Consider the following 27,072-nt stretch of genomic DNA (forward strand, 5'->3'; position numbering starts at 1 on the left):
TCTGCACTAAGGGCCTGATTCAGAGCCGGACGCTCTAAACGAGCGCCCGCTCTGAATGAGGGCGTGTTTTTTTTTTTTGCAAGGCGGCCTCTTGGACGCTAGCATAGCTGTGGGTTACCACCCACAGCTTATGCGAGCGTCCATGATGATGGTCGCGATGGTAAAGACCCTTGTGGTAGGGTCTCGTCTGCCGCAAGCCCTGGAGTCATTTTGGCTCTATCAGAGCCAAAATCACTCCCACTGACATCACTAGTAATGTCAGTGGGGCCGGCCCCAGATGGTAGGCGTTCAGATGGGAATGCCTCCGTGTGGGCAGCCACGCCCACCAAAGGGGGCGTGCTGTCAATCACCAACGACAGCACGCCCCCTTTGGTGCGAGACCCATAACGACGGCTACCCCGTCGTTATTTGGGTCTCGCGCATGCGCATGATGGAGGCGCCACCGTCGTGCGCATGTGCATTTGGGAAACATCAACCCGCTTGCGAGCGCTCAGTGCTCGCGAGCAGGTCTGAATGAGACCCTATGTCTGTGCGCTGTCCCCCAGTGCATTTGTTCACATACATGTAAAAGCGCTGTGACTGCACGCAGTGTGAGCTGAGCTGCGAATTAAAAAAGTAGAAATAAACTATTTTCTACTATTGTTTCTACTACATCTGTACACTGTCCCCCAGTGCATTTGTTCACGTACATATAAAAGCACTGTGTCTACAAGCAGTGTGAACTGAGCTGCGAATTAAGATAAAGTTGAAAAATAAAATATTTTCTGTTTGTACTCTGTCTGTGCACTGTCCCCCAGTGCTTTTGTTCACGTAAATATAAAAGTGCTGTGACTGCACGCAGTGTGAGCTGAGTGTATTGCAATGTGGTGGACAGTTATTTGTTGTATTTGTTTTACTTTTATCAAAATCAAATTTTTGTGTGTTCTTAAAAACTTCTGTATTACGCCCTGAATTTTTTAGACTAATGGTCAGCATGTCAAGGGCCACCGCCTTAATATCTGCATAGTGTGTTGCAGTTGGTAGGCAATTTTTTTTTTTAAATAATTGTTATTAATATGTTCTATTGTAAAGTCTGCTGTAAGGCAATATAATGTATTGTATTCAAGATACATTGTTTTGAGAAAAAGTGAATGCTTTGACAATGTTTCCTTGAAAAAAAAAACTTTTTATTGAGAATTTATGTCATACAAGCAGTTTCATACTGGAAGTGGCATCAAATAGCCATTTTTAAAAAAATGTGTTTTACGTTTATCAAAATAAATAAAAAATTGTGTTTATTATCTCTCAGACTCTCCCTCACCTCATAAATGTACTACAGAAGTGTGTTACCCAATTATGGGGGAAGGGGTAGTGTGGCCAGCAGGTTAGCCTCCTAATATTAGGTCAGCCTCCTAATATTTGTTAGTTATAAGATAGGCTGATTTAGAGTTAGCTGCTCTGCAGTGAAACTATTCATTTTCTTGGATTCTCTTTCAACCCTTGTGAGGAATGCTTGGCTATTAACAGTGTAATATTTTATGGCCTTAAATTAAATTTTCTTTATCAATTATAAATTATTACTAATTGACCAATGAGTTAATCAATCAGTTAATTAATGCAACACTTTCATCCGTTTTGGGTGTTTGTTTCTTAATAGCATTTTCCACTTCTCTGATTTTTTTTTTCTTAATAGCAGTAATAAAATAATGATTAATTAATCAATCTCTCTTCCACTACATACTCCACCTCCATTTCCCTGTACTGCCCTCGGGCCTCTGATCTATTTCTTGATTAACGAAAACATTCTATAGCATTGTTTTAGTTTATATTAAACTGCTATGCTGTCTGCCACTGCAGTGCCACTCTGTTTCCTAGATGTGCCATGTTTACAGTTGAATTGCCATGTGTTTGTCCCACCCACTTCTGTAGCTGAGCTTAGTCGCAAGCTAGCTCGGTGCAACCATTTGGCCTACACTGGATAAAAACAATATTGTGAGGTGGTCAAAGTGACTGGAATTGACTGGAAATTAATGTTGAGGTTAATAATACTGTTGGAACAAATACAGGCCCAAAGTTTGTGATTTTAGTTGTTTTTATTAATTGAAAAAAAAAAATACTGATCCAAAACCAAAACACATGAGGGCATGATTAGCGCTTTCCTTTTTCCTTTTTTTGATTTTTCTTGTTGAGATTATAGATAGGGCTCAGCACCCTATTTGGTAGTAGCTACAATCATATTTAATATCACAGAATTGTTTGTCCACTTCCATCTGCTGTGGCCACACAACATACAATGTATTAAGAGAGCCGCGCCAATGTAACCTCATCCCCAATCCCTTGAAAATAAGTGATGGAGCCCTTCTCCTGTATGTATCTAACACTGTGGCCCATATTCAATTTGAAATGAAAATTCCGTTGCCGGACTTTTCAACATCATCGCTGGTTTTCGGTGCAGAAAAGTATCGCGCGGAGCCCCGCTTATCCCCGTATTCAATTCCAAATAGGCGAAAACGGAACCCGGCGAAACTTAAATAGGCGAAAAGTTCTGTCAGTTTTGGGGAAATCAGCCTGACACCCCCCAAAAGATGCACTGACAAGGAGGATCACTCTGGATACTCCCGAATAGCCCTGCTGAAGATATTTGGCCACTTTAAATGGTCTCAATAGGTGCTATTTTGCGTGTTTTAAGAAGTGGTGAACAATAGCATTTTGGAAGTTTTTTGTAGAAAATAACTTGTCCCAGCAAATTTGGGGTACATTAAAATGGGTATTAGCATATTTTGAAGTTGCTAATGTGACGTTTTAAAAAACGTGAAAATCCACCTGCCGCAACCACCTGCAATCATAAAAACATCTGCTGCATACTTGGGGACACCCCTGGAGCCTATTTCGCTAGTTTTAACTTTGTACCCCAACTTTGGGTTTTTTCACCCCCAAAATGAAAGTACTTTTTTGGGGTGTTCTTAAGTGTTTTTTTTTTGTTTATTGACACACCTTACCTTTGTGGGGCTGGGTGGTTTTCCTACATTTGCACCCCAAAACCCCAATTCTGCATTTTTTTCTGCCTGCTATTCATAGGCGAAACTTTTTCACCGGTTCCATTGCATTGAGTTTCCGCCTTGGCGAAAAAGTCAGCCAACTTGAATACGGGGAAAAGTGGAATTGGCGAAAATTACATCATCGGCGAAAAAGTATCTCCGAAACTAACTTTTCGCTTCTAATTGAATACGGCCCTTAAAGGGAACACAAACTTACACTGCTAAGTGTGGAGAGCAGAGCGGGTGGCTGAGTGTTGTAGTACTACTGCAGTCAGATAATAAGTCACCCTCCAGCCAACACCTGCTGTGACTCATCAGCGGGTCACGGTAGGTGTCTCTGTCATGGGATGTAGTCATTAGTTCGACATTTACAGTACAGTGTCGACATTCATAATGTCAATTACACAATGTCAACATTGTAAAAATGTTGACATGTGAAAGGTTAAAATTGTCAAAAAGTCAACAGTAGGGTTAGGCTGCGGACGAGAGGGTTAGGATTAGGCACTGGGGGAGGTTAAAGGCTAGTGTTTATATACAGTATAAGAATAAAAAGTCATTTATTGACTGTGTACACTTTGGTTACTCTAGCAGAGAGCGCTTTAGAATGCGTCTTGTATATGCTGTGTGGAATGTAAGGCATATTGGACAGATATTCATTCATATGAACTTCTTCTCGCCCCCGAAATCCTTCATTGTCAAGCACACGACACCAGAAAATGTCTTTACTGTTGACAGAGATGAAGATGGAAAAAATTTCAACACAAATGAAATAATATTTCAATAGGCAAAATATATTACAGTTCAATTAATCAGATGATTTTTACATTTTGGCAAAATCTAAAAACTCAATAGATATAGGAAAAAACAAGCTTATTGGGAAGAAAAATTATGTTAAATAATAATAAAGAAATATTTTAACACGTTGCTTGGTACAGTATTAAAATACATTGTCTGATACATAGTAGCATAAGTCTGGCTTTCATAGCATAGTGTATACACTCAGGAACGTAATAGGGGTGTGCGAGTGGTGCTGCCACACAGAGTGCAGGGCACTGTGGATGGCACCGTTGCCTCCCCCAGGTCCCTGCATCTGGCTAGGCACACTGCACACGGAAACGCTGCTGTGGTGTTGTTCGGAGCATCATCTGGGCATTGCAGACATGGACACCGCAACCTATGCAGCCCCTGAGGGTGCTCCAGGCACTTCAGTTCTTCCAGGTAGTGGCGACCCCGCCCTATCGGCATGACATCATGCGCTTGGGGGCGTGGTCGGCACAGGCCAATGTAACACCAATTTACAGCACTGGACACACTGTTATTTATTTAACCCCATTAGTGTGGACGGCAAGTGGGACTCGTTGTCCTCATATATCTTAAAACTGCAGACAATGCGTCCCACTTGTTTGTACATAATGACAGGAGCTGTTTACAGAAAAAAAATGACCTGCTTCCCAACAGTGCTGAGTACACATGGGGTGTTACTAGAATCCTTGGAGCAGGGTGCCAGGATATTACATTCTCGTTATAATGTAATTTATGTAAATAATTCATTATTTTTCTTAAATAAAATGCTGGAGAATATACTGTATCCCCCATTCTAATACCTAGAAAGATGGGAGGACCCTTGTTTCAAAAAGGGGAGTCCCCGCTTTAAACTAGGGTCTCCACAGATGTTAATGTATAGTGGTCAGTGTAACAACAGCAACATTTCAAAGAGGAGAGTCACATTTTTCAAATAATGTGGCCCTCTAGTACAGAGGCGTCACTGGGCGCACTCCATATCCCCCTTGCACAGTTGAGAAGCATGCCCGAAATACAATAAAGGGGGCATGGCCTCACAGGAAATCCCTCTGGGGCGTATCCAGCATCCCCGGTGATGCTGGCCGGCCAACAGAGCTAGTTGTTCCTGTAATATCGGCTCCTCCTTTGTGAGAGGAGCTGAGTGCTGCAGGAGAATGTCACACTGCAGCACCTGGCTCCTGTCACTGAGGAGGAGCTGGCATTTTGGGTGCACACTCAGTGCGGCCTGCTCCTCCCTGCCAAAATAGTTTAAGGCGCCCTCCTGCCTCCCCCCCAAAAAACAAGACATTTTACCTTGCACTCCCGTAAAAGGTGTGTGGTTTTGTGATACAGTAATGCCCCTTACACATTATGCCACACTAAGTAATGTCCATTATAACACATTATGCAACACCGTAATGCCCTTATAAAACATTATGCCACACCGTAATGCCCCTATAACACATTATGCCACACAGTAATGCCCCTTACAACACATGCCACACAGCAATGCCCCTTATAACACGTTATGCCATATATATAAAATAAAATATTTAAATACATTTGTAAAGATGATTTAACTTAATTAAATAAAAAAGACAACTATTTAATTTTTGAGGGCCTTTTTGAAAAAAAAATGATATATTAGTTAAATGGTTAATGCTGAAGCAAAAATACACAAAGTATTTTTTGTGGTTTGTATAACAAAAAACATCTTATTTGCTGTTAGTTCACTTTCTTACTATATGAAGGAAAATAATATTTTTTTTCGCCATTTTTGTTAAATTGTATCTAACTTGTTAGAAGGAGTAAAAAGATGAATGGTATTTTCTTATAATGCAATATCGTATGTAAAAATGCAAGGTATAATTTGTATTTGTACTGCATGATATTCATTTTGGAATATGACAAGCGGAAAAATGGGCTATAGGTATACAGCTATATGTACAGCTTCTAACTGCCAGTTTATAGACTCAGGTGAGAAAACCTGCAGCAGTGAAGAGGTTAGTGAGGTGTGACTTTACAAAATAGATAATATGACATATGTTAGGTTTAGAGGTATGGTCCCCTGAGTAACCCCTTTATTTATATAACCCTGATATACGTATATATGAGGAGGAAATGACAGTTCTAAATTGGGTCTAGGTTTGTTTTCTGTACAAGTTGCTAAATAATTTAGAGTATAATCATAGACACTGGCTTATATCCATGGGTTAAAGTGGGCAGGAACGGGGTGGAACTGAGGGCCTGATTCAGACCCGCTCACAAGCGCTATGTGCTCGCAAGCGGGTCGATGGTTGTGCATTGCGCAATCGCGGCGTGTGCAATGCGCGTGCACAAGACCCGTAGCGAGTGAGAAATTCACTCGCTCTGGGGCTCGCTACAAACGGGGTGGCTGTTGATGTTGATCGACAGTTCGCCCGTTTTGTAGGCGGGGTGGGAGGGGTGGCTGAACAAACAGAGGCATTCCTGAAGGGAAGCCTGCCATTAGAGGGCGGCCCTACTGACATCACCAGTGATGTCAGTAGTGAGCTTCCGGCTGTATTAGAGCCGGAAGCTCACTGGGGCTTGCGGCAGACGAGACCCTACCACAAGGGTCTCGTCGCAAGCCCAATGGTCATGATGGTTGCGACCATCGTGACCAACACCTGGCCACTCGCAAAAGCTGTGGGTGGTCACCCACAGCTTAGCAAGCGACCAGGAGGCTGGCTTTTAAAAAAAAAAGTTGCCTCCCTCATTCAGAGCAAGCGCTCACTTTTTGTGAGGTCCTGAGTTCCGTCACCTCTAATGGCAGGTGGAACTAGTTCCACCTCCACCAAGTCCCTGCACAGAAGTCCCATAGACAGAGAGCCACTCACTGTCTGCCTAGTGGGCTCAGTTTCTTCAGAGGTCCCTTATTTCAGAGAAACCAGCATATAGGTAAGGAAAGAAGCAAGCGAAGGCAATACATAGGGGTTGCATAAAAACATTGGGCATCCAAGTGACATAGACTAGTTTGTGGGGACCCAATAAAAAAACTCAGAGGCACAACAGAAATTATCACTGATGATACAGTGCCTAGGCGGCCCCCAGCCATTCGCTTTACCTTTTCCTATACACAAAAGTGTTTGTGTGTGTAAAGAACAGTTTTTACACTTGTTTTGGCCTGTCAGACTAGTGTGGCGCGGGGGGGAGGGGAGTAGACGGTGGGAGAGATGAGTTCCACCACCTCTCCAGGACCACTTTAAGCCCTGCTTATATCCTACACTTTTACCAGTTGTAGCTACTACCAGAAAACAAATAAACATACAGTAATTTATCATTTACTTGTATAGTGCCAGCATATTCCATTGCGCAGTACAGTCAAGAATAAAACAGTAATAAAACAAGACTGGGTAGTACAAGACAAAGAGGCAAGATGATGTTGCTCAAAAGTATACAATATATAGGATTTGAAAGCTGAAAATAGTAAATATATACATCACATTAATTACCTGCCAGTGGCGAGTGCTGCAATGAGGCATGCTAGTAATATAGCCAGGAGAATTGAGAGTATGACAATAATTACGATCATTCCTGCACTCCGTGCAGACGATTGACCAAGACTAGTGGAGTTCTTTCCTGAAGAAGCAAAAGTGTGACTGCAATTTCATATCATAGTAAATAGGTACATACAGATCTGAAATGATGTTATAGGGCAGGATGTAGAGTTGGCCATACTTACCTACATCCTGATCTGCTCTCCGAGAAAACATTGAAGGGGTGGTCCAGATGGGAGAGATGGGACGTGCCTCTATGAATCACAATGATGCCATTTATAGAAAATCATGTCATTGCTCCACCTCCCACTTCAGAAGTGGCAGGATGTATGAGAGTTGTCCACTCTCCTGGGAGAACTCCCCCTAATGTGTGAGTCTCCTGGAAATCCAAGTAGAGCGGGCAACTGGACGTTTGTTGACGCTTGTGCAATTGTGTTACTCAAAAAAGCCATAGTTGCTACCATATACAAAGTGGAGGTGGGACAGCAACAGTAGCACACTTGGTTTACACTAGGCATAGGTTACATCCATTACCTTCAGAGTTGCACTCATTAGGCAAATGCCTCTAATACAACAGAAGCAACTGCCTTGTGTGTTGAAAGTGAACTTAATGAGTAGCCTCTTGTCTGCCCTCTGATTTTACTGCCCTGGTTCTGGCCTTATATGGTTATTCCTCATATTAAGGACTGCATGGATGGCACAGTGGCTCTCACACTTTTTTTTTTGTGATTTGAAATAAAAATGCATCTAGAAATCATGAAAATGGAAACAAGCTATTATATTTTCTATGGCACTTTTTTTCACATGCCTGTGTCATTTTTTGTTACTGCTGTATTGTAGCGGCATTACCACCTAGAAAATAATTTTCCTCAGCTGCCCCTCCCTTGTTGAAATTTAGGAGCTGCCTTACCTAGGGCTCCTCTGTTTATCTCAGAGCCCTGGATGAACCCTCCTGGCTATAGGGAAGAAATCACCTTGGAATAATATTTTCCTAGATACTTAGATAGTAGTACAGGGCTATAAGGCATGCATACTCTCTGTTAATTGAAAGCAAGTACAGTAGATTGCTATGAAGATGCACCTGAACCTCACATATGCAGTTTTTAGAAGTTCAATGATACAGTACACCAAAAATAGAGTATACTTGTCTTGGAATCAACTGGTCTCCACCTTTGTGATATGATAGCTGCTCTTGCAGAATGTTTCTCATGGTTAGGCCAGGGTCAAGATGAGATATGCACAGCTAAATAGGAAATGTAATTATAGGGGCCCAGTCAAATAAATATATTTAAAAACATTCTACCTGTTGTCAAGTTGATTTGTTCGGACCAACGTGTTCCCCCAACCATTGTGTTATTGTTCAGCACAACAAATTTAACTCTGGAAACACAGAACAAAACATGCATTTCAAATGGTTTTAGTTCCTTAACACTTGGTTATAGAGCAGAATGTTAGGTAAATTGATCTCTGTAGTATATTCAGACTAATTTTAGATCCAGGGCCTCGGGATGGGAATCATTTGATGCTTTATCGTAACCGTCGGTCTGATGGTTCCAATATTTGATGTAAACCTGCAATGGTGAGGATCCAATGTTTCATCACCATCGCTAGGTTTCTCCCCCAATGTTTTTCCCAATTTTTCCAATGTTTTCATTTTTGTGTGACACTTTGTGGTGCTTTCACTGCTTTGGGCTGCCAGCTGTCTCTCTCCTAGTTTTATTTAATAACAATTTAAGACAACTGATACAAAACACACTGACTGGGCTACTGCTGTTGCGTGCTTGCTGGGGCTGGTGGCTGACAGAGTGAAAGACACTCTGGTCTGCCAATCAGCAGCAGCACATAGGACAGCCCCACCCCTGGCTCAATGGCACTGGTGCTGCTCTCAGTGAGTGACTGGTTGCTGAGGTGGCCTCCGCTGCAGCTATTGGTAATTAAGCAGTGAGTGACAGTGTCAGGCTCTCACTGGATGTGTGCTGCATGACAGACCCAGTGGTGCCTGAGTGTCCTTAGGTAGAGCCGGCCCTAGTTTGCCTATGCCTAGGGCCGGCTCTGCCTAACCCTAACCCCACTACTTACCTACGGGATGCTGGCAGTCGGGATGCTGGTGCTGGGATTGTGACAGGTGTTGGGATTCCGGACCACATCTCATTCAGCACACTTAACATACCATTGGGATGGTCATATCTGTTAGTGGCCTGTTTTAGGGTCAATTGTTTAAATATATGATTTCAATACAATTGTGACACATATCATATTATTTTGTAAAAGGCATGTGCATGAATTATTATGTGAGATTGGTAAATTGATACACTGTATTCTCATTCCTTCTGACCCATTACATTTTGTGACCTGCATACTGATTTTTATTAGGGACAAGGGTGACCATAAGGGTCGTACTCCCTTATAGTCCTATTATTTTGTTTTTGACAATTTTGCATGTATTTTCATTTGGTGGTTATTGTTTTACATTTATAGGAATAAAAGATAAGTTTTAACTGCTTTTTATAGATTAAATTGTCTTACAAGAGTTCTCCCTAAAGAAAATATAATTTTTCTCCTTAGTGCTTTTAATTCTTGTATGTCTTAAGTTTTAATATTTTTACTGATCTTTAAGTTTCAACATAATTCCAAACAGCACTGATGTTTTGAATGTAAGAAAATTATAGACACTTTATCTGCCCTTCTGGCTAGATTTCACATTTAATAAAATAGTTTTGTCTAAATGCAAATTTTTACATTTCAAAGTTGTTTTTCCAGTTACAGAATGAGGAAACTTTCATCGTTTTACATATACATATTTGTATTTTGTTATACAACTCTGGTTAACAAGATTGAGTGATCATTGGATGGAAATAGTTTGATTTTTTAATATAAAATTTTATGTCAAATATTTCTGTGACATATAAATCTTATAACACACTGTTGTTTCAAATGATCTGTTTCCTGTTCAGTGCATTTGAAGTCTGTAATGTTTGCTGTGTGCTTGTGTTTCAGTAACTGTTCTCTTGCTTGTTAGCAGTGGCGTAACTAGGGCAGGGCCGCCGGGGAACCGGCGGTGCGCGGGGGGTGTGTGTGTGTGCCGCTGGCCACGGTATAGGCCCGTCCTAGTCACTCAGTGTAGTGCAGACCGCAGTGAGAGCGGTCCACACTACACAGTTACACACACATCGCAACCGGCGCTGCAGCGATGTGTGTGTTTGAGCAGCCAATGAGAGTCAGACAGACTCTCACTGGCTGCTGCACCCACTGCCAGAGCCTGGCTGGAGCTCACTCATGAGCTCTGCCTTCCTCTCCTGCAGTGGGCAGGACCGAGCGGGAGTACGGAGGAGCAAACAGCGTTGTAAGTCAGTGAGTGTTTTGTGTGTGTATGTCATGTCTTTGCTTGTGTTGCACTACTGGCCGGGGGCACTGAATAGGGATTACCACTACGGGGGCACTGCATGGGGAGGATCACTACTGTGGGCACTGCATAGGGGGGATCACTACTGGGGGCACTGTATAAGGGGCATTACTGGGGGCACCACTACTGGGGGCCTGCTTAAGGGGGACCACTACTGGGGGTACTGTATAAGGGACACTACTGGGGACCTGCATGAGAAGAACCACTACTGGGGGCACTGTATACTGGGGGTACTGTTGATGCTAACCACCTGTTGCCACTTCCATGCCCCTGCATGATAGTACGACACATGGCAGGTGGCATTTGTAATGAACATTGGGGGCAGTAGAGCCAGCAGGGAGAGTGGTTTCTGGGCAGCCAGATGCACTCTTGTAATGCAAGGTTGCCGGCTGAAGATTCCCATCACAGCCGCAATGGATAGTGAAGGGCAGAACGCACACACACACATACAGTACAAGGAGAGGGCCAGGAACCTGCATTACCTGTCAGGACCCTGGTGGCCGCGAGTGGTGCGCATCGTGCCATCGGCTGCCATCTTCCTTCTGCCGGAGGTGCTGTCACTGGCTCGGCTTTCACAGAGCAGGAGCAGCCTGGGCTGGTAGAGTGGGGAGCCAGGCAAGCGAGCAGAGCACCGAGGAGCACATCCACTCCACCTGAGGGAAAGCCGGGCTGGACCCTGGACTGAAAGGTGAGTAGGGGCAAGTGACCTTGCAGTGTGCGAGTCAGCTATGCTTGCAGAAGGCAAGGGAGGTGGCAGAGTGGGCCTGATAAGGGCAATTGATGATAGAAAACAGGTGCGCAATTTAGTCTGTGTGAGGACTATACTGACTACTGAGCTGCTACACTAATAACCCTTTTCCTCCAAAATTCCGGGTCTGACCCGGAGCTGGAACAGAGGCCCTGATTCAGAGCTGGACGCTCTGAAAGAGCGCTCGCTCTCAATCAGGGCGGTTTTTTTATTTTTGTGCGGCCCCCTGGCCGCTCGCATAGCTGTGGGTGACCACCCACAGCTATAGAGAGCGGCCATGATGATGGTCGCGATGGTCAAGAGATCCTTGTGGTAGGGTCTCGTGACCGCAAGCCCCAGAGAGATTTCGGCTCTAACAGAGCCGGAATCTCTCCACTGACATCACTCGTGATGTCAGTGGGGCCGCCCCCAAATGGAAGGCGTTCTCATGGGAACGCCTCCATTCTGGCAGCCACCTCCTCAGCCCGCCCACCAAAGGGGGTGAGCTGTCACTCAACATCGACAGCTCGCAGCCTTTGGTGCGAGACTCGGAGCGACGGATTGCCCGTCGCTATCCGGGTGTCGCGCATGTGCGCGACGGAGCCGGCTCTGTCGTGCGCATGCGCTCTGGGCCACCATCGACCCGGTTGCGAGCGCTCAGCACTTGTGACCGGGTCTGAATCAGGCCCAGAGTTCCTATCCGGATCAGACCCAGAATTTAGCCGGTACCGACTCTGGATATTCCCAAGTCGGCGCTGCTCACACTGGAGTCGGGTCTGTATAGACCCAGCTTTCCAGGCGTGAAAGTGGACGCTTGGAGATGATGTCATCTCCAAGCGCCACTGAAGCCGGACCAATCGGCCGGCTAGTAGCGCACTTCAGGTCATCGTGACCCAGAGTGCGCTGTTCTCACAGCAGGGTTTCACGGGCTACGCCCGTGTTAAACCCTGCTATTTACCTGGGTTGGATTGCCGGGTCACTCGACCTGGCAATCTAACCTTCTCCCCTTTTACACCAGGGAGCTGCCCGGGTTAACCCTGCAATAACCCGAGTTTTAGCTCCGGTGTAAAAGGAGTATAAGTGGGAACTGCAACCCACTAAAAGAAAAATACAATGAAGAGAAGGAAGTGTAGCGCTGGTAGACAAAAATGTATACAATTTAATACAAATTGAAGCTAAACAATAAATATACATATCATAAAATTACAATAAGCCTAATGGGTGTAATGTATCAATATAAAAGCTGCTAAAACAAACAGGGTGATAGCGATGTTTCTTCAATATAGCATTTCTGACATATATCAATCCAGATAGTAAAAAATTATGAATAAAGTCTCACCCAGTCTGAAAAGAGTTTGCAATGTCCAATCCAATTGGATTAAAAATGTTCCTGTAATGCGCTGTCTATGCGGCACAGGGGAGTAAAGGCGTAGTCACATCCCTTTGTAGTCTCATTGCATTCAAAAAGGTTTCAATTGAAGAATAAAAATTAAAAACATTTTTAAATTGAAAACTTTTTGAAAGCAATGAGACTTTGGAACTACTACAGGTGTCCACTAATAAATTAACTAATGAAAGGGGTGTGACTCCAAGCCTTATATAAACCTGATTTAGTACTGCAAAGCATCTATGCCCTCCTTCTGAACAAACTGGGAGCAAAAGTCCCGCAGAAATGCGTTAAGGTGCATGGGCTCCTTTGAATTTTGCTGCTGAACCTAAGACGCATTGTCCGCTGCTGAATACATTTTCTGCCATTCCGATTACCACTGACACTTTGGAGGAGTTGAGCCGTGACACTCTGCTGCCGTAAACAGTGGTATCGCGGCTGCCGGCCACTGAGCTAACCCACTGAGCTCTGCCGCTCATACATGGGAGCTCCAAATGGAGATCACTCAGCTGATAATTCACCTAAAGTGAGACAGTGGACCCACCGGCTAATACACTGTGGTGCTGCTCTATCACGGCGGCTAATTATAGTGCTATGCATACAGCTCACTGCTGGAACAGTCCCAGGAGACTCTAATGGAGACTGCATCTAAGGAAGCCGTTTCAGGCTGAGGTGAGCCACTGGACTGAAGTGGGAATTACACCACGGCACCCTCCAATTAATCCACGCACTCCAACAATATCCACCTTTACTCCCCTGTGCCGCATAGACAGCGCATTACAGGAACATTTTTAATCCAATTGGATTGGACATTGCAGACTCTTTTCAGACTGGGTGAGACTTTATTCATCATTTTTTACTAACTGGATTGATATATGTCAGAAATGCTATATTGAAGAAAAATCGCTATCACCCTGTTTGTTTTAGCAGCTTTTATATTGATACATTACACCCATTAGGCTTGTTGTCATTTTATCATATGTATATTTATTGTTTAGCTTCAATTTGTATTAAATTGTATAAATTTTTGTCTACCAGCGATACACTTCTTTCTCTTCACTGATAGGGGCAATGTCTGGGGGCTCCAGTGTGTGGGGGCCCCTGGACGACCACCTCGTTCGCCCCGTCTATAATCAGTCCCTGTTGCTTCTTGTCCATTACACTGTTCCATCCAGCCCTATGTCTCTTTTTAACTGCTGTCCTCTTGTCACTGTTGTCTTTACCTAAACCACAACCAGAGCTGGATTAATTGAGGGCATCAAGGAAGGGGGGCACCACAGAAATTTTCCATTGCCGGATTTACCATGAATCGTATGGTGCAAAACTGCAAATGGTGCAGCTGAACTAGGTTCCACAAAAAAGGGCTATATACAATAATATAAATAATAATAATAATAGAAATAAAATAGTAATAATAATAGAAATAAAATAGTAATAATAGAGTTTAATGATATCCATTAATCTTGGCAATACCAAAAAATTAGTATCTGGTAACTGGTAAACTTGTCTTGGTTTTGTCGGCTGTCCCGTTCAGTGGTCCACTGAGAGTGAGTGTTGCCAGATGAGGGGCTTTGTTCAAATTTGGAAGCTTTTAAAGGCCTTGAGTGATAATGTTGGAGGTAACTTTTTGGGGGGTTTTATTGGTGGAAGGAAAATATAAATGGGGGAACTAAAATCTTTTAAGTGCGTCAGGCCTCTAAAGGTCTTAATCTGGCCCTGCCCACAGCAATATTTAACAATGACATTCATAGTCTTCTGTTGTTAGTATGTCTTACAAAAATGACTGTTGTATCATAGAATGCAGTGAGCACTCTAAACCCTTTTAGACAAACAATGTAGACAAATATTTAAAAATGAACAAAGTGATCTTACCTGTAAGGTCCACGTTGAGTTAAAACTCCATTACAAAATGTTAAACCAGTGCAATTTTGTTCAACTCCAACTGGAACCAAAGCACTAAGACTCGGAGCTGTATCGGAGCATGGGAAATTGATGCCAAGCATTTGGTAAATGTGATAGTATTGATTGTCTTTGGTTGAATTAAAGCTGACTGGGTTACTGAGATGTGTATCAGTCAAGTTTGGCACAACTGTCGGAAACAAAAAAGAAAGGTTTAAAGAGCAATGAAAATAAAAATAATGCTGCATTTATTTGGCATATTATTATCCATTAACTCTGTACATATTTTCATGTTTAAGTCAACAAATGTACCAGTCCATAATAAATGGAATATTTCATTGCCTGCTAAGAAATATAAGGAAGTTAGAAGGCACCAGCTAAGTTATCACTAATAAAGGGAGCAATGACCGAATAAGATATGTAATAGGTACTGTTCAAACACACCATAAAAAAGTGTGAAAGGTATAATCCACCAGTCATCAGTGTCACTCTCAGTCAGGGATGAGGAATTTCCTAATATGACCACCACAGTTAAAAATATTATTTTTGATGACTACTGATGTCAGATGTTAACAAAGTATAGCTTTTACTTTTGTTTATACAGGGATTTGCTCCACATGTATCTGAAGACTGTATAAATCTGATTATATACAAGCACCTGGTTTTTTAAGGAATATTTGGCAGGGGTCAGTAAGGGTTAATGTTTGTTGCTAGCAGTTAGACATATAAATAGGCAGTTAGACATATAAATACTAGGCAGTTCAAATGGCATTCTCCCTCTTTCCAGTTTTGGATACCCACCCACCCGGCTATTCTATGGTTTGTATAATGTTTAATGTGGTTGGAATGTTTCATTGAAACCTGATAATTTCCGACAAAAGGCGGTGCAGCACTGCGGAAAGCAGCACTCCTCGGCGGCCTCATCCAGCCACCGCTGCTCAGCTATGCAGAGTAGCGGTGTGAGTGTCCTCCCCAACGCCACCCCTTCTCCCTCCCCCGCTTGCAGGACACTGCGGCCCACGAGTTAGACAGTGGGATGGTGCCTGTAAAACAGGACTTCTCTGTTGAAATCGGGACAGTTGGGTGGTATGTATATACAGTATATGTATTTTTATGAACATATATGTGTGCTTGCAAAGGTCCATCTTCATACATAAAGCCATCATCATCATGTATATGAAAAATTAACTTCACTGATGGTTATACTATATACTGTAGTTTTTATCAGTCAAACATAAAAATATTGAATATTACCTGTATCCAATGCAACAACCAACCAAACATCACTTGTGTTATATGGGTGAAAGATGCATTGTGGTTGATCAAGTGTAAAACCTAGATTTGTCAGTCTCCCTAGGAATGGCTTGATTGTAACTCGAGGAACATAAAATGGAGCATCTGTAAAGCAAGACACAACAAAATGCATTATTTGTAAGGGAAAGGGCACAATTGGTAGGAAAAGTACAGTAACATTTCATTTGTTAGCAAACTTCACCCTTAAGGCATTGTGAAGCTGTAGGGATCACTAACCCACTGAGGCATGCAGAGGAGGTTTCTAAGTATCCAGAAACCCCCACTGAAGGACCAATTCCCCCATATACTGAAGACAGTGAGTGGACAGGGATAATATGACAAGCCCCACCCCCCATATTCTGGCAAATCACGGGGATTATACTATGAGGGGGTTCACACCATGATGCAAGATGCATCAAAAGTTTAAGTATGCATGTGTACTGTGTTAGTGTGTGTGTTATTTATATATATATATATATATATATATATATATATATATATAACACTCCCCCCCTGCTTTTTTGATACTGTAACAAGAATCCTAGGCCCCAACTCAGCCCCAAAAGTGTTAAAAGTTATTACTGCATAAATTTGAATTCACAGTCTTCTGATTTTGTAATCTCCTTTATTAGAACATAAATACTGTCATTTGAGATGTAGAAGGTTTGGCCAAGCATGTGTCAGATTGCTAGCGATCTACTGTTTTTCTGTTAGAAATGGTCATAGCTCTGGCCACCCGAGGTCACTTTTTGTGGTGGAACTTTTCCTTTTATTTGCCCTTGTCCAAGATGGCCAGTAGGGCCTCTGATAAATCCATCTTGGATTCTGTTTAGACCTACAAATAGCCTATTTCTCATATAACTCTATTTGTGTATTCTGCCTGCTCAGCAATTGCTACTTACTTCTCTTCATTGTAAATGTCTGACTACCTGCCTGTGTACTGACCACGCAAATGTCTGACTACCCATTTACTTACTAACTCTGCATCTCATTATCCACTCGTGTCTCTATCTGACTTACATTTGTATATCTGCTGAAGGCTATCGGTTTTCAGCTAATACACAAGTATCACAACATTATCTTTTGAAGGTTCATCATGAAGCATTTAATGCATTCCATTAATACTGGCAATAAATACTAACAATTTGACAATCAGTTTGGTTGTTTTGTAATTTTTCATTTTTATTTTGGAAATCTGCCATACTTGTCTACTCCAAAATGAAAAAGATAGGTTGCGCTGCTGAATAATAACTATACTTGATTGATCCACATCACAAACTTCTCTGAATCACAAAACATTTATTACACACATAATAAAATTGACATCACATACATAATTAATATCGCTATATGGAGAATAAAATGTAGCAAAATTGTTGCAATTACTTTGACAGCTCTTAGTAGCTGAAGTATATGTGAATAGATACAATTAGATTCAATTGCTCACTGCTCAGTGTATCAACTGTGTTTAGTATCCAAAGTTCATCCAAGCATCAGCATTTGGGCTGATACTGACAGTACACAAAAGTTCCTTTTGTTGAGATAAAACACTCGTTAAATTATGCCACCATATATCCACCAAGACAACTCATCCCACAGTGAGATAATAGATAGTAACAATCCCCCTTCGATTGGGTGTCCAATAAATACACACGTGGATCTATGTTTGGCTGGGATCTGTAGTCAGCCAGAGCTATTTGTATAAATTGATATATAGCGCTAGGTGTAATAAGTAGAATCACTCGGATATTGTCCACACAGTGACAGCTTATTGGCAAAGGTCAACTCTTAGTAGTGAGGCAAGGTGGTGGCTATTATCAAGGCACGTACCTGACCAGCACCGTGGTCTGGCAGTGGTCTCGTGTCCTCGTTGGTGATACAGGATGTACCACTCTCACTTGCGTCCTGAGTGTCAGCTGGTTAGGCTTTGTGATAGCTGAGCGGGGTAGCGGCTGCAGGTAAGGCACGCATCTGACCGATGGTGCGATCTGGCAGCGGTCTCGTGTCCCTGCTGTTGGCACAATTTCCGCCGCTCTCCCCCACATCCTGATTAGCAGCTGGTTGTGCTCTAAGTGAGCCGACACCTCTTTGCGCTTGTAGTAAAGATTGGCGGTGGGTAGTAAATAAAGGTAATAATCAAACTCCAGATGCTGACGGAACTGGTCACTGTATATGAAACCCCTTAGACGCGTTTCGCTCCTCTGGGAGCTTTTTCACACTTGCCTACTCTCCCGGGAAATGGTCGGGAGGCTCCCAAAAACCGCTACTCTCCCGGAAAAGTGGGAAAGTCTCCTCCCCCTACACCACCCCTGCAGCGATGATGCAGTTCACACTCAATCCTGTCATTTTGGCTCCGCTCCCTGCTTCATAATGCCGGTCCTCTCAGCAATGTGTAGCAGGTACGGGGCTATGATGATGCAATTGTGCGACCACGCCCCTCATTCTGCCCCCAATGTCACATCAAGCGTGTGCCAGGGCAGCCACAATGTCGGCAAGTGTGTAATCTGCATAGTGTTATTTTGCACAATTGAAATAAGATCTGACAAAGAATATTGCAAACTGAGAATGACAGCATGGTCATTGGTGTATGGTCATCACATGACTATAATTAGACTGACTATACTGAGCTTACACTGGGATCTATTCATTATCACTTATTTTATACAAAAGCATGTGAAAATTTACATTTTTACCTACTTTTGTATAAATTAAGTGTCAAAGTCATTCATTATAAAGGTAACACAGGAAATATCACGGATAACTCCTGCTTACCCTTCAGTCCCAACCTTGCACGCTGTCCCCATACACTAGTATGGGGACCGAAATTCATCAAGCTCCGAAAATACTAAATTTTCAGTGTTTGACTGCAGGAACATTTGAGAAACCCAGAGAGGTGATGCAGGTGGCAGCTGATGGGGCAGGGCCTCTCTAGTTGCATCATTAGGTCCTGCCCCTTCATGAAAAATGCAGTGAATCGTGCATCTGGAAGATCGGGAGCCGTCACAATGGCACGATTATCATACATTTTTTCATGTTGGTCCTGCCCCCTCCACAGACTCTGATTCCCGGTATTATACGCCCCATCCTGCCCGCATCACAAGAAAGTGGCTGGGATGCGGGAAGACTACCTACTCTTTTGGAATCCCGGGGTACTCCTGGGAAAAAATGGGAGTCTCCCACAGGTTTTGGGAGAGTAGGTAAGTATGTTATGGACACAGCCTGTCTAATGTGTTCATTTAGTGGCACATGTGAGTGCAAAAAAGTTGTGATAGGTATTGGGAGTTCAGCCCACTGTGGTGAAATCAGAAGATCATTCGCTGACCAAACATCCCCCTATAGTGAACAGCGAGTTATCATCATCTGAAGATGGCATTAGTTACCGCAGGCAAGCTTTGAAAAGCTAAGCTGAATTTTAGATTTTACCCACTACAATCAGACCAGTGCCTTAAATTACTAGTATACAAAATACATTTGAAAGGAAACCATTTACACAAAATTGTGAAACAGAGATGATTTTCCAAACTTCTTACATAAGATATAAATTAAAAATAAGAAGATTTACCTGCAACAGTATATGTGGCCAAGGACAGCAAAAGCCCCAGTTTCATATGTAGATTCATCATTGCTGATAGCTCTTGGATTTCTTAATGCCGTGTTATAATATAATCGCGGACGTTCTCTCTGTGCTTCTAACTGATGACCATTCTCGGCTTTCGGAAATGTTGCTATGAAGAGTCTCAAAAAACACCTGTTGACTGCCTAAGGGTGAAAATGCTCCCTTTTGTGTTTCTGCATTCTTCACATATTGACCAGAGGTAGAGAAGACAAACACGTCCGACTTGTTTCAGGAATAAAAATATTGTAATTATATGAATCTTTATATTAAATAAGCAAATGTTTTATGAAAGACCCATTTTTCCTTCAACAACCTTGGAGCAAATCACCTGTTGATGAAATAAAAATACCATATTAGACCATTTGAGCTCTGCTACTGTATGTGACAGGTCATGTACAATACCCCAAATTTGCAGTTGTGTATCACGGTAAATGCCACACAAGGTGTGGTACAAAATATGTTCTTGTGCTTTGCGTAAGTGCCAGAGATATTTTTAACTGTACAAACCCTAACTGAAGGGTGAAATCGTTGGTGCATGGAATATCTTAAAGGAGACTAGTGCTTACATATGAACACTTGGAATGAATCATTTACTCAGATAAATGTACATTCTGTGCAATACGCAGAATATAAAAATGCGCACTTTCAGAGCAGATGCTGGGTTTTTTACTTCATGGGCCTGTTTCAGAGACGGACGGAGTGTCGATGCCGCACCAGTTGGCCAATGTTTTAGTTACCACTGGGAGACATAGAACGAATTTGGACGCATGAGCCGTGGATTTCAATGGACATTCCTAGAAGGTGACGGGGGTGGTTAGGCAGACACAGGGGAGTCACAGGCACGGCTGCATCTAAAGACACAGTAGCGCTTACACAGGACGCCATGGTAAGATGATGCGTCTGAGACGGATTAGTCTCGCTGTATGTGGGCGTCCCAGTATGAACAAAATCGCAGCATCAGCATAAAGGTGTGCACCTCTAAGTCAGGCCCTATGTGTTGATTTGTGTGGGTTTGTAACTAAGCATTATATACAGGTATTTTACAGGAATTTATCAATTTACACAAGAAATCACATCTATAGGTATGTACAGTGATTGAATTAGAAAACTAGAAATGACAGTATGCAAAATGGAATGGAATTTGATATACAATATGACAGTTGCTCATACCAATTCATAGGCCCATCTCAGATGCATGCAAGGGAGGGGTTAATCTAGACTAGGAAAAACAAATAGAATTCCCCCAGCACACTGCAAACAGGCCAGTAACAGAAATGTACAATTCTACATGATAATAGTAATGCAGAGATCTCAGTTACATACAGGGCCGGCATGAGCTGACATTTTGAGGTAAGCAGAATGTTTTTTCCGGCACCTTCAGTGGGACTGTGTGCGCATCCGAACAAATTAAGGGGGCGTGGTCTCATGGGAAAAGCCAAAGCCAAGCCTGGTGGTCACTCAGTGAGTGCAAGCAGTGTCACACTCCTCAGAGCCTCTTCTACTGTATTTACTGTGGGTGTATGTATATATACTGCATATTATATATATATATATATATCCACAGTAAATACAGCAGAGAGGCTCTGAGGAGTGTGGTGTACTACATTAGTATTGGAGCCTGCCAATGGCTTTCTCCAAGTGCTCAGGTCCGGGACTCTTCAAAGCCAGCCGCAGGTATCCAGGCTGGCCAGCCCCAGACTTCTTTGCGCACTGTGAGTGCGACGTGACGTCATGACATCACGTCGCCTGGCCAACATGCCAATATAAACCGAGGGAGCCGGAGCCACGGCTGTGGCCCGCCCCTGGTAATAGAATGGCAGGCAGCTGTGTCACAGTGACACAGTCTGACTGCCATCCACCAACCCGAGCTGCATGTCGCTGGCCGCAGCCGGGTCAGGGCGCCCTGCTGTATGTGGCGCCCTTCTCGGCTGCGTAACCAGCGTATGTGTAGAACCAGCCCTGGTTACATACATGTGCAAGCATATGGTAAGCCACCTGCCACGGCAAGGCTTCTCTGCTCTGGAGGTCCTAACGATACATGCTAATAGCACCTACTTTGGGTCATATGTTTATGTATTTCTGAATTGAGAGTTAACTTACCTGGAGGCCCCCAATATGGCACTACAACAACCAGCATATCCTCCACCTGCTGATCCTATCCAAACATATCAGAACAGTCATACATAGAATGGAAGTTGCCCAGATGAATTTATTGATGCACCACTGGTGCGTGTAAGGGAGGGCTTAATCTAGACTAGAAAGAAACAAACAGATTCCCCAGCACAATGCAAACATGTCAGTAGCAGAAATGTACAATTCTACATGACAGTGGGGTCTATTCATCTCTATCGTCAGATAACAGATGAACCAAAACCGTGAACCTCAACTATAAATTAACTAAAATGAAGACATGAGACCAAATGTAGCGTTCAAAAATTAATGGTCAGCTTCACACAGGTGGAGGAGGAAAATGAGATGAGGGGGAGGATGAAGAGGAGGAGGCTGAGTCTGCTGGTCCTTTGCCTGGTAGGACGCGCTGTGGGTGCAATATGCGCTTCACCTATGAAGGAAATTCTGCACAGGTACATGCTGTGGTACCAGTGTTCACATGTCTCCTGGGAGAACGCGCACACTGTACCCCCTTGGCCAGAAAGAAACAAACGTGGGTTGACATCACAGAAGCTGTTAATACTGTTAGTAGATGCCGACGTGACGTTTACAAAGTTAAAAAAAACATTTCAACAACATAACACGTGTGTTAAAGGGGAAATTGGCGGATGAAGTGAAGCAGTCACGCAAGACCGGTGGTGGGCGTCACATCCCCATACACTACACATCTTATGAACAAGAGCTCAAGCAAATCATTCCCCCAGAAATCCTACCCGGAACTCAGATTGAGGACACAGACAGACCTCCAAACCCGACCCTACTGGTGAGTAACATAACAATACTCATATTACATATTTGTATTAGCATCATTTTCAGGGGTGTTAGTACTGCTCTATTACTGCCCAATAAGCTGCTGCTGTACAACTACACATACAAGTATTCTCTCACCTAGATTGCACAGAGTACAAATATTTCAATGTTTGGGCATGCTGGGATGTGTTGTGCTACAGCATTTTTTTTTTTGGTGGGTGGGGTTTGTGTAAAGAATAATATTAGCAAGTAAAAATAGAATTGAACTCAACACTAATATGTGTTTTGAGATAAGCTAGCACAGAAAGGGCCATTACACTGTTAGCTAAAAAACCACAGTAATTTTTTTTGGTTGCACTATGTTTTTTTTTTAAATGTAGTAAAGTGAAGTAAATTGTGCTTACCTGTGATCCTTAGGTTCAGTTATAGGGTGGGGGACAGGTTTTCGCTTCTGTTTGTACACATATTTATATAACATTGACCATAAATAATTTGATTTGGTGTTGGACCACCAACCAGAGGCACAGTTTGGGAACAACTGGTCTAAGCAGCCCAGCTCCCAGGCTAAGTCAATCAACCCCTGATTCAGACAAACAATGGCAATGCAATTTTTAAGATTAAATACTTAAGCTGGTGACACGCCTTTGCGATCACTGTTTAGATGCGATATTTTGATCAACTTCACTCCCGATCGGAAGTCCCGACCACATTGCCGATAAGCGCATATACACCTATACAATCATGCTTGTGACCTTTGATACCCAACTGCCAAAATATCGAAAGAAAATGATTGTACTACAAACATAGGCGGCGCTGTGTAGAATCGCTAGAGCAGTCAAAGGTGTGTACACACTGCACTTTTGCAATCCTTCAATTCAACCAGGTTTCTTCCCAAAAAAATGATCAAAGGTTTGTACACACTCTTTTGATATCGATAGAATGCGTCAAATCTAAAGAACGGCCCAACGATTGTATAGGTTTGTACCCAGCTTAACATCTAGGGGAATATTTACTAAGATGCGGTTGTCAAAGCTGCCAATTATGCTAAATAGTAAAACATGCTAAGGAAGCCTGGTTTACCATTTATTTGGCTAAAGCTGCTGATGAACGCACCTTAGTAAAATTACCCCCTAATATTTATTAAGGTACATGTTACGTGTAAACAAGATCATAATATATTAAGTGGAACATATGCAAAAAATAAGGAAACATTTGTAAGTGGAAATGCATGATATATGTAAGAAACATTGGACCCAGTGGTGTAACTATAGAGGGTACAAAGGGTCCGCTTGCAGCCCAGCAAGCAACCCCCTGCACCTGGTCAAGTACAGTGCCAATGTCATTTTTAATCAGGCACCGGTCGCGAGCCAATAGGAACTCGTGGACCAGCAGCCAATCAGCAGCAGCTGCTGGCACGCAACTTCTGATTGGTTCGCGAACCGGCGCCTAATTAAAAATGACATCAGTTCTCCACTGATACGTCTCTCACTAGAAACTGGGAGGAGGCGAGGCTATGATGACATTGTCGTACCATGGCCATGCCTCCTCCCATCTTCAGTGAAGAGAGATGGAGCAGCGCACCAGGCACAGGAGGAGGTAATGCTTTAAAAAATAGAAGTGTTAATAGTTTATTTTTATCAATTAACAAAATGCAAAGTGAATGAACAGAAGAGAAATCTAAATCAAATCGATATTTGGTGTGACCACCCTGTGCCTTCAAGACAGCATCAATTCTTCTAGGTACACTTGCACACAGTTTTCAAAGGAATTCGGTAGGGAGATTGTTCCAAACATCTTGGAAATACTAAATACAGATCTTCTGTGGATTTAGGCTTTCTCAAATCCTTCTGTATCTTCATGTAATCCCAGACAGACTCAATGATGTTGAGATCAGGGCTCTGTGGGGGCCATATCAACACTTCCAAGACTCCTTGTTCTTCTTTATGTTGAAGATAGTTCTTTATGACATTGGCTGCATGTTTGGGGTCATTGTACTGCTGCAGAATAAATATGAAGCCAATCAGATGCCTCCCTGATGGTATTGCCTGATGGATAAGTACCTGTCTGTATTTCTCAGCATTGAGGACACCTTTAATCCTGACCAAATCCCCAACTCACTTTTCAGAATTGCAGCCCTAAACTTGCAAGGAACCTCCACCATGCTTCACTGTTGCCTGCAGACCTCATTATTGTACTGCTCTCCAGCCCTTTGGCGAATAAACTGCCTTCTGTTACAGCCAAATATTTAACATTATGACTCATCAGTCCAAAGCACCTGCTGCCATTTTCCTGTACCCCAGTTCCTATGTTTTCGTGCATAGTTGAGTCGCTTGGCCTTGTTTCTATGTCGTAGTTATGGCTTTTTGACGGCACTTCTAGATGGGTGTACCTGGGTCCCACTTTTTACTGCCAGTTCTGAGCTGATGGCACTGCTGGACATAAGCATGTTGTGTCTTTCATCTTGTTGCTGTGCTCAGTCTTGCCATGGTGTATGACCTGTGACATGAAACTGTCTTCCACAACCTCACCTTTGTAGCAGAGTTTGGCTGTTCCTCACCTAGATTTAAGCCTCCTACACAGCTGTTTCTGTTTCAGTTAATGACTGTCTTTCAGCTTACATATGAAAATGATGATCATTATTACCTGTTTGGTATGATTGGTTAATCATACACCTGACTATAAAAGCCCCCATACATCAGCAATCAATTCTGGTAATTCTGCAATTTGCAATCGATTGTGTATAAAAATCTGCAATGTATGGGCTTCACAGATCGCAGATTGCAACTAAAAAGTGATTGGAATTGTTAAATCAGATTGTCCAACATGTTGGATTTCACAGATGGATTGGGGCTGTAAATTGTTAGTGTATGGACATGATCAGCAGATTTGCAGACCATTACTAATAAAATGATGGGCCTTTCGAGATTGGCAGATCTTTGTTTGCTGCAATCAATCTGCAAATCACAAAAAGATCTATAGTGTATGGGCGCAGATTGCTAGATTGGGAAATCCTAAAATTGGGAAATAAATCTTCAAATTGTTTAATTGTGGTTTTCAGATTGCTGCTGTATGGGGGCCTTAACCCTACCGAATCCCTAACTTTGTGCAAGTGTACCTAGAAAAATTTATGCTGTTTTGAAGGCAAAGGGTGGTCCCACCAAATATTGATATGATTTAGATTTCTCTTCTGTTAATTCACTTTGCATTTTGTTAATTGATAAAAATAAACTATAACCACCTCTATTTTTGAAAGCATTCTTACATTCTTTCCCACACCTGCCTAAAACTTTTGCACAGTACTGTGTATTTAGGAGTATTTCACATACATCTAATATATCACACATATTTGGTTTGCAGACCCTGATAACTGCACTATATACCCAGTGAGCGCAGTTTTTCCCACACTGTCAGACGATTCTTATTAAATCCGTGATTTTGGCTGCAAAAAACACGTGAATCCCAATGATGTCCATTGTGTTTATTCTCGTCCAAACACAATTAGTAAATATACCCCCAGTACTCAATTATCACCCACTGACTTTTATATACTTTAAGATGCCTGATATTGCTGACTTGGCTAGCTTGCAAAACCTGGACTGTTTTATACTTTACATTTTGGATGTAACTTTCCTTTACACATCTGTGTATTGTTGCCCTCCTGTGGCCATATGTGGTATTGCTAGTCCTCTAGAATGTTCGTTAAGAAAGGATGTGTGTACAGAATTTCTGTTCAGGCTCTTCCCTGGATTACATATAATCTTCAAATATACATTCAAGAGTCATATAAACAAAAGACAAAAAACACAACATACTCTAAACCATCAAAGTTTAGACACCATATTGAGATTAATAAAGAAATGGCTCCTCTAGAAACAATGGAGAATTGGAGGGCTAGATCTAATTGGTTCATCCAGTCCATAGGAGAAAGAAAGGAGATCACATTTGAGGTATAATGTTGCACCTGTAGAAAAGACTAATTGTGGGTTTGCAAAAAGGAAAATTGAGAGTGAGCCTGAGAGAAAGATAATGTACGATGTGTGGTTGAGTCAGTAAGTTGGCGAATTATACTTAGACCATTTGATACCCAGAGTGTGAATGGGGAGGAGGCCAAACTATGGTGAAAATGCATATTACCTAATAGAGGAAGAAATAAGGAGTGTGAGGCATTGATGTGTCATTTATTGCGGACAGTATACTGACCATGTAGACATTAAAAGAGTTTTTATCCAATATTTCTACAGGGGTTTCAAATTTCTTAAGGTGTAAAAAAACAGACCAGTTCTGAATTGTTCAGGAAGGACCTCTCTTGAGTACTTAGAATATAAGTCTGAGTGCGAGATCCAGTCTTTATTTTGTCTACACAAAGCAGCATGATTATATATTCCCAAATTAGGGAAATTAATCCCCCCTTCCGACCTGTTTACGCTGCAACAATTGTAGACGAGACAATAATCATCGAGTTTCTTCTTTTTCCAAATAAATTATCTAAAGGCAGCATCAATTTGTTTAATAT

General features: G+C 42.5%; 1 protein-coding gene across 1 annotated transcript; it reads right to left on the reverse strand.

Annotated features, from left to right (window-relative positions):
• Window positions 1-1,187: 1,187 nt before the first annotated feature.
• On the reverse strand, window positions 1,188-19,739 carry LOC148502655 (uroplakin-3b-like). The gene is made up of 6 exons (XM_088449522.1): window positions 19,587-19,739; window positions 15,986-16,129; window positions 14,705-14,921; window positions 8,619-8,695; window positions 7,271-7,397; window positions 1,188-3,742 (listed from the first exon to the last, which is right to left on the reverse strand). Exons 1-6 carry the CDS (start codon window positions 19,645-19,647, stop codon window positions 3,571-3,573), a joined length of 798 nt encoding a protein of 265 aa, XP_088305648.1. The 5' UTR covers window positions 19,648-19,739; the 3' UTR covers window positions 1,188-3,570.
• Window positions 19,740-27,072: the final 7,333 nt, after the last annotated feature.

The sequence above is a fragment of the Taudactylus pleione genome, unplaced genomic scaffold (genome assembly GCF_031769625.1).
Source record: "Taudactylus pleione unplaced genomic scaffold, aTauple2 ptg000487l, whole genome shotgun sequence".
In the NCBI taxonomy this organism is placed as follows: Eukaryota; Metazoa; Chordata; class Amphibia; order Anura; family Myobatrachidae; genus Taudactylus; species Taudactylus pleione.

Excerpts from the sequence above, each read along its gene's own strand:
- LOC148502655 (XM_088449522.1), bottom strand. The coding sequence starts at position 19,647 with ATGATGAATCTACATATGAAACTGGGGCTTTTGCTGTCCTTGGCCACA. Across the intron at positions 16,130-19,586 it reads GGCCACATATACTGTTGCAG|ATGCTCCATTTTATGTTCCT; the intron begins GTAAATCTTCTT and ends CTTGCTTTACAG. Across the intron at positions 3,743-7,270 it reads GCAGCACTCGCCACTGGCAG|TAAAGACATTTTCTGGTGTC; the intron begins GTAATTAATGTG and ends CTCTGTCAACAG.